Source organism: Galleria mellonella, unplaced genomic scaffold (assembly GCF_026898425.1).
Source record: "Galleria mellonella isolate WM207_F2 unplaced genomic scaffold, CSIRO_AGI_GalMel_v1 utg537, whole genome shotgun sequence".
NCBI lineage: Eukaryota > Metazoa > Arthropoda > Insecta > Lepidoptera > Pyralidae > Galleria > Galleria mellonella.
Genome location: NW_026442112.1, coordinates 4557722 through 4566658, shown reverse-complemented (window position 1 = coordinate 4566658; position 8937 = coordinate 4557722). Strand labels below are relative to the sequence as shown.

Genomic DNA, 8937 nt, shown 5'->3' with positions numbered 1-8937 from the left:
CTCGTTTAATTTGACACAGAAATGAAACGCTTATTAAAACACATTGATTTATTTGCGAGGTCTCCCGGCGACCTTCTTGCTGCCAGCCGGCTGTTTGTTCTTCCCACCGAACGATAATGGTTGCTCTGTGAAACAAAAATAGTATTTTTTTCATTAAATTTAACAAATCTTAGACAGATTTATCTGATAATTATCGTAAAGAATGTAAACTATTATTTGTATGTTTGTTGTTTGTTCATGTAACCGCTTACTGCAGTAATATAATAAAAACAGACTATAGAACAAAAATCTAAAATAAATAAATAAAAAAAAAGTATTTGTTATAGTTAATATCAATATAATATATAATGCAAGTTTGAATACGTTAATCTCTGGAACTACCAGTCAGATATGAAAAAATATTTTTGCATTTGATAGCTCATTTTCGAGGAAGGTATTCTACCACGGGCGAAATGTCAATAGGAAAGTTGCCGATTGAGTCGAGCGCTACAGTATAGGAACTGCTATAAAGAATTGGTTGAAAGGTTAATCAACGGGGGTTATAAATATAAAACTGCCACTCACCAGGTGGCGGTATCTTCAGCGATATGTCGTAGGTCTTGCACTTGGGCCTCTTGGCGGCCGGCTCCATCTTCTCGGGGGTTTCGGTCGGCGTCACCGTCTCCTGCGTGGCCGCCCAACCGTCCTGCGCGCGATACGTGCAATATGTATTACACAAACCAATATATATACTATAACGTACCACATACTGACAGACTGGCAACTCACAAAAACGAGACAAATGATTACACTAATGTGCGTTTTTGTAAAATATGGAATTGAAATTGTAACCTTGGTTTAAAATCACATATTTCTTATAATTCTTATACGCATGGGAGGTATCATCGGCGAAACAGTACACTCTGTTATAACCATGGTACTGCTCATGTCTATAGGCGACGGTTACCACTTTCCATCAGGTGGGCCGTCAGCTTATTTACGATTCTAAGTTGTATAAAAAAAAGGTGGACACACCAATATATGAAAAATTAACATGTCATTGCTAATTTGTTTGTGTAAAAGTAACAACTGCCACTTATAGGCATAATAATGTTGTTCGCATTACGCATATTACAGTAAATGGAACCATAATTCTAGTTTTTGGAATTTTATTCGAGCAATAATAAATAGCTGAGACGTATGAAGCGCTTTGTTTTTAGTGATAAGTCACTGTATGAAGTGCTTTGTTTTTAGTGATAAGTCACTATATGAAGCGCTTTGTTTTTAGTGATAAGTCACTATATGAAGCGCTTTGTTTTTAGTGATAAGTCACTGTATGAAGTGCTTTGTTTTTAGTGATAAGTCACTATATGAAGCGCTTTGTTTTTAGTGATAAGTCACTATATGAAGTGCTTTGTATTTAGCGATAAATCACAAAAAATCTGTGAAGAAAAATGCACAGGATGGTTGGCGTTACTTTCTCGTACTATCTTATATGAGTCTTGCAAAAGTATCTATGGAGTATAAAATTCGTTAATTACCTCAGGATCCTCGATTTCGGGCGCAATCGGCAGGAAGGACAGTACATTCTCGTCTTCGCCCTCTTCGTCGGAGCTGCAAAACGCTGCCACCGCTTCACACGTGGTCACGTCCACCTGAGAACAACTCATTCACTTTAGTGCATTTAAGATTATTTTCCAGGGGTTTGTATCTTAAAGAAGGCAAATCCTTACTAATATTATAAATGTGAAAGTGAGTTTGTATGTTATTGTGTAACACCTTAATGGTTAACCCGCTAACTATGAATTTTGGTGTACATGTACTATATATATAAGAATACAATTTTTTAACAATATTCCAGAAAATATAAATATTAAGACACTAGGACAATTTAAGATTGCATTGTAAAAATTGCTTTTGGACAAGTGTTATTATTTAATTAAGAACTTGATATTCTAGAAAAAAAAAAAAAAATCATCAGCATATTCATAATATGATACTTTTTCATTAGAATTTGAAAAAAATACTATAAATACAAAAATTTTGCACGTTATTGTTTTAGCAAAACACACATGTTCATAACATATTATTACTAGCAGTTGTATATCGTCTTTTTAAGAAAATAAATTATTATTATATATGGGATGGTGAAGGCTATTTTTATCCAGGTCACGCGGACGAAGTCGCGAGGACAAAGCTAGCTATGTATATTTGCGCAGAGTTAACAACTACGCTCGCATTTTGGGGTGAGCACTAGACAACTCTCGCGTGATCACCCTTCCCACTGAGTGATATCCGGCTCGAAGGACGAAATTTGTATTGAACTTAGTCTTAATACATGGATTTAAATATTTAAATTACCAAAGATATATGGAAACAGAATTTTTAATTGTAGTAAAATATACAATAAAAAGTTTTTGTCAGTAATAAATTTTATTGGAGTTTCCAACAGTGCCTGTATCGGTGAGCACGACTCACCTCGACCTCCTCGTCGTGGTGGCTGTCGGCGGCGAGGTCCACGGAGCGGTCCTCGTCCTCCACGTCGAACTCGCTCTCGCGCTCCTCGTACTCCACGTTCTCATCCAGCTCCTTGAAGTCGGGCGCGAACGCTGACCAGTTCTCCACCTGGTTTTGGGCCCATATGGACACCACCCCTGCGGAAATATATATATAGTAAATCGAAACCCTAGTAACCTTTTTAGGGAGTGTTCTAGCAGAAAACCGGTTATTTTCAAAAGAACGTGAGTCCAAAATAAGCAAAAAAGTTCAAACGTCTCTTGCTAACTTGACAGCTGGATGCAGCTTGTCAATATGGCATCGCCAAAACAATTAACGCCCGCTAGTCCTACAAGATAACTAATACACCTATTTACAGTTTTTTGTAAATACCTATAAATAGAAAATAGACACTAATACAAATATTGTAAAAATATAAGAATTGTGGAATAGACCCCGACTATTCTGTATAAAAATGGAAGACAGGTTCTTGAGTGGTGACCCCGTAAGGGCAAACGCATTGTAGGACAATCCCCCACTAGATGAAGTAACAACCTCAAATGCATTGCCAGTGGAGGCATGTGACTCAGGATCGTTCTTTATGGCAGTCTATGGGAGGAGGCCTATGTTCAGCAGTGGACAGATAACGGCTGAGATGGTGGTGATTTTGTATAAAAATAGCATGGGTCCTGGTAACCTCAATGAAGATTATTATCATATAGAAGTTATTATTAGCAAAGGTAAGTAAACATTTAGGGGGAAAGAGATTGTTAGTAATGGAGTCAAAAAGCTAAAATTACTAGCAATATACCCTGTCAGATCGATCTCCATGTGGTTCCTATGGAATCCCATGGTGGTACTTATAGGTAGCAACTGTTACTTTTTATCAAGGGACTATTAACTTATTTGCCATGCTACATTCAATATGATGTACGTGGCGTGTATGGGTACCGGCGCTGATGCTGGCAATGATGGGCCTGATGGGGTGCCAGACGACGTCCAGCAGCAGCTCGCCCTTGGTGCCGTGCAGGATCTTGACGATGTTCCCGATGGACTTCTCCCAGATATAGAGCGCGTGCTGCCGCGCCGAGCCCGCGCAGATGTACTCCCCGTCGCCCGAGAAGCAGCACTTCTTCCACGTCGTTCTGTCAACCACACAATATGGTTATTTTCACAACAAATTATTACACCATTATAATAAATATGAGGATGAGTTTATAATAAATATCATTAACTTCACAAGAATTATGAAAATTTATTTTCTCCTCTAGCCAATGGTTGTCTGGAAGAGATTGCTTGAGCAATAAGACTGCATTTTGTACCCCATAAATGTAATATATATTTATTTTTTGTATTATTCTTTAAGTGGTGAAATAAAGAGTAAATAAATAAAAAAAAATTGTTTAAAATTGTGCCTATTAATAATTTGTTTTTTGGATAAATTATATTTTATTTCAAATAAATTGTATATTTTTAAATGTTTCATATTGATATTTGAAACGTGCTCTGCTACCAAACTGAAATATTAATCATGCAATAATATTCTTAGTAAAGTGTCACTGAAAATTTGTATTTTGATGGATCAATGGTGAATAGCATATTTAATTAATTCCAAAGAAAATATGAAGCAAGTGCAAAGGTTTTTAGTAATAAATAAAAATAAATCCACTATTTATATGTAACATATTCTACGATATTGTCATTATACAAATTCTAACTAGTTATAGTATTTAATATTGTATTGTATTGTAAAATCTTTATTGTACATAATTGACATTGGATACTGATAAATGATTAAATATACAATGACGGACTTATCCCATAAAGGGATCTAAATAATATATCTGTTACAATATAGATAATGAACAACCTCTCCTATAATATTCAGCATGTATTCTGGTGTCTACCCAGTACTTATTGAAAGAATTATAAACTTTTCCTTACTTGTTTACAAGGTCTTGTAGCTTCTGTATTGGTTCAGGATCTCCATTTATGCCACATTTGAGTACGGTTTTAGTGTCGTATACTCGAATAACTCTATCAGCAGTGTTTACTAGAAAACAACTGGAAATATACACAGCAATAAATATAGGCACTATCAAATAATAATAATAACAATCATGCTATCATACCAGTCCTTAATTATCCACTGCTAAACATAGGCCTCCCCTTGTTAGTGGGATTTTCCAGTAGTTGCCACATTTGGCAGGCGTGTTGGCAATAGCAGTTAGGCTTTTGTGATGTTTAAGAGGGGGTGCTGCTGCCCATTCCACAATCATTAAGTCACATCATACAACACTTACGAGAAGGAAATTATACAAATAATAACTCCAAAATCATTATATTAAAAAAATCCTAAATTACTTTATGATTTTAAAAACATGCCCAGCTCTTCTATTTATCTAGCAAATTTTTAAAACAAAAGTGCTCATAAACAAGTCTCAACTGAGTAGACAATACTTTATTCTTAGTTAATAATGCATATTTATTGAAACGGTAACAATTGAAGGAATTTTTGGTGGCCACTTACTCTCCTCTCCTTGCAAATTCTATGCTCTTGATACTAGTAGTGCTCGAGGTACCGACGGTTATTTTGAAACTAGCTTTTATGGCTAATGTCTGAGTGTCTAGAATCAGTATCTTGCCTTTCGCATTGCCCGTGTACACATGGTCCCCTCTGCGATCAAAAGATGCTATGACATTAATATCGCCCTGAAATAAATATTTTGTTAATTCCCTAAGCTTTTTTTTACTTTCAAAACAACAGATTGTAAATATAATATCACAGAATTGTTCATAGTTAAATTATAAATTGAAATTTAGCATTATAAAAAGTTTATAAAAAGCAATTGAATTTGATCTAGTGGGAGCTTAACTTAATTTCTCTACTGGCAAGTATTGCATATCTTTTTTATGAAGCAAAAGTAATGATAAAAAATCCTAATAAATTTTTAAACTAAAGCAAAGATTTGATTTACTTGAAATTATGTATAATTACTATGAAAAAATAAATAATTAATTATATTTCACATTAGAATTCACACTTCATGGCCTGGTGCAATGTTCTCGTCATATAAATTTTCCCAAGAACTAAGCTCAATTCTACATTAAAATCAAATCACTTAAAAACTAACAGACTCTTGGCGTTGTGCATTAAAATATATACTAATTTATAAACTATATATATTCATCATCATCTTCCTACCCTTATCCCAATCATTTGGAGTCGGCGTAATATGATTTTATCCATATTACAAAAAGATTTGGTTTTTAGTTTTACGACCGGCCACCTGCCTGACGTCAACCCTCTTTGGGTAAACTATATATATTAATAATCTAAGTGCGGAAAACAGAGTCTTTCTCACACATATATATTAATAATTTATATTAATACTAGCTATTTCGACTGCTTTGCCTGTGTGATTAAGTATAAAGAGTATTCTATAAGTAAGGATATAAGCTACACATTAATTGTAATCTGTCCAGCCATAAGCATTATTGGCTTTTTTTTATACCACAAAGGTGGCAAACAAGCATACAGTCCATCTGATCGTAAATGGTCACTGTAACCTATTGATGACTGCAACACTACAATGACACTAGTAAAAATATTCAAACATCTTTACAAAATTTTACATTTATAATATTATTATGATTAAGATATCACACTCAAAACTTACATCTTCATCTATTGGTAATATTTTGTGGTCTCCGTCTGTATCGACCAGTAGAGCTGCGTGTCGGACCGGGCACACAAGAAACTTTTTATCTTTGCGAGGATCAAACTGTACCCTTTGTATTGGTGTTGGGAACCTGTATCTCTGCTCACACTCTCCGGACAGTACGTCCCATATGCACACATTGTGATCTGTTGATGCTGACAGGAGCTAAAAAAATAAAAAAAAACTATATTAAAACAATTAAACTTAGTTTTAGAGATATTTTTGAACTTAAAATTCATATTCTAATAATTAGGAGGTTGAAAAAATTTTACAGCATATGGGATCAGAACTTTAAATCTCTACACTATGTCAGCCTCTTTCTTATTTACCAGAGGGAGACTTCGTACAAAAGTCGATTGCTGGGGTACCTCTGTCCCATTTGTTTCTACCGTGAAGCAGTTGTGTGTGCATGGCTGTGTTTCGGTTTGAAGGGTAGGATATGGTGTGAATTTACAGGGTACAGAGGAATAACACCTGAGTCTTAAGGAATGGCAACGCATGGGTGGTATCATGGGTGAAACAGTATACTCTGTTATGTCCACGGTACTGCTCATGTCTATAGGCAACGGTTACTACTTTCCATCAGGTGGGCCATCAGCTTGTTTGTCATTCTAAGTTGAATAAAAAAAAATCTATATAATTTGTAATCAATAACTGCCAAATATCCAATTAATGTAGATTACAAGACACTTAGGGTCTTTATTTGGTCAATAGTTTTGAGCTTTTAATTTGATGTTTATAACATGACTGACTTTTTTTTTAATATGCCTACATTGTGGATGTCTATAAAAAATTTTTATCTAGCCAACGTTATGTGTTTATAAGATTAGATATTTAAGACTCCTTATATGATGTATTATTATACCTTTTTACAATTCCTTGACCAACTCAAACTGCACACTGGATATACATGTGCCGATATTGATTTAGCTATGCCGCGGGTCAGAAAGTCCCAAATGAAGATTCTGCCATCGTTACAACCCACTGCCAGCAGTGTACCGCGACGGTTGAAGGAACAAGTTGCCGCTAACGATATTGAATCTAGTGTGCCATCGAACTCCTTTGAAAAAAAAATATAACAATCGTAAAATTGCGTATTTTATATACTGATAAATATTTAATTAAATAGCTAGTCAGTGGGTAGGCATAGTGAAAACTTACCTCTGGATAATTTTGACCAAATGATTCTGAAACACAAAAATAAACAATGTGAAATTACCTAAAATATAAATATTCAAAACAAGAATTTCGAAAATGTATAAATCTAATTTAAAAAGTTGAGATAGGTATGAGATTACCGAGTAGTTCTAAATTCATGATATAATGCGGTGATTTTTTTTTATTCTTATTTTATTGATCGAATAAAGCAGATCATTCGAAGAATACCACTGAAAAAATTAGATATATAAATAGATTTATATTTATAAATAATTAGACAAATTCGAAAAAAATAAACGTCTAATGGGAAAAGAATGAGACAGGATACAAAACAACACAAATCACACAGAAAAAAAATAAACATAGACCAAAGAGTATATAATCAAAGGATAAGAGTGCGCACTTCATACGTAAAACGACTTGGTCAGTCCTTTTCTCGTTATGTTGGCCAGCCTGATGTTCAAAATGGAAACGAATAGGTTATAATTATACTATACTTTGATACTAGAAACGAGAATCATGTGATAAAAGAAATATATATATATATATTTTTACCATATTTTAAGAAAAATAAAACAAAAGATAACCTGGAGATCTAAATTTCGTAATATTATTGACAGTAAACACAAATTTAAAACACTTCCCGTAATATCTCGTCAATTTCTAAAGTAGACCTTGTAGTAGAGTCAATATTTATTTATATTCTTTATTGCACTTGAACAATACATGTAGTCATTACATATAGTCGTAATTCTCACATTAAAATAAAAGAAATATGAAATACAAAGCTGAAATTGTTTCAGAAATAGTTTAGATAGCAGTTATTTTCATCAAATTTGATAGTATTTTTATTAGTTAAGTTGGCACTTCTGAGATTTTATCATTGAATTAAACGTTGGCATGATATTTCCTAACCAAATCTAATTATTAAAATCTAATCATTAAAAGCTAGTATGGAATATACGCAAGACTGATAGAAACACAAAAGTTCTCTGTCTAGACAAAAGACACAGGCTAAATTCAAAATCGGGATAAATGATTGTAAACAAAGATCTAAGTGTTAAGAACCTCCTTGGTTCAATGGCAGGCGATATGCATTCTAGCAGCGCTTATCAATGTAAAATAAGAAAATAATAATAAAATAAAAATGATGGTTTACACTTTTGTCTTACATACTATGAACATTGACTGAACTTGTTAACTGAGTCATATTAACTAGTGTAGGTAACCAAAATCCTAGTCCTGGTTTTCCTTAATACTGATCCTGATCCCGGCGTTGCTTAATACTGGTGAGTGCTACTACCAATTTCCTATATTACTAAGAACAAGGAATTACAGTTTAGGTTTAAGCACAAGGGTTTAGAAATAACTATTTAGAAAAATAATTATTTCCACTTCTAAATTACTCAGTGGACCTGGAGGCTTACCATCAGCTTATAAGAAACCATCTTTATACAGGGCAGTTCAAAAGTAGACCTTAAACACTATTGTTTAAATTCATACTATGACGCCTTTAAAGGTGAACTATTTAAAAATTGTTTTCCACCGGGTGAATAGCTTAAATTGTCTCTGGTCGTCTGGC

General features: G+C 33.9%; 1 protein-coding gene across 1 annotated transcript; it reads right to left on the bottom strand.

Annotated features, from left to right (window-relative positions):
• Positions 1–30: 30 nt before the first annotated feature.
• LOC113519160 (retinoblastoma-binding protein 5 homolog) lies at positions 31–7702 on the bottom strand. Its single transcript, XM_052898716.1, has 11 exons — positions 7496–7702; positions 7359–7384; positions 7063–7257; positions 6156–6362; positions 5006–5187; positions 4420–4539; positions 3427–3620; positions 2458–2633; positions 1521–1634; positions 565–685; positions 31–125 (listed from the first exon to the last, which is right to left on the bottom strand). Exons 1-11 carry the CDS (start codon positions 7512–7514, stop codon positions 49–51), a joined length of 1431 nt encoding a protein of 476 aa, XP_052754676.1. The 5' UTR covers positions 7515–7702; the 3' UTR covers positions 31–48.
• Positions 7703–8937: the final 1235 nt, after the last annotated feature.

What these genes read in the sequence shown, in the direction of transcription:
- LOC113519160 (XM_052898716.1), bottom strand. An exon ending in GGTCAAGGAATTGTAAAAAG is followed by an intron (nt 6,363 to 7,062) that starts GTATAATAATAC and finishes TTATTTTTTTAG; the next exon opens with CTCCTGTCAGCATCAACAGA. An exon ending in CCGAAATCGAGGATCCTGAG is followed by an intron (nt 686 to 1,520) that starts GTAATTAACGAA and finishes TATCGCGCGCAG; the next exon opens with GACGGTTGGGCGGCCACGCA.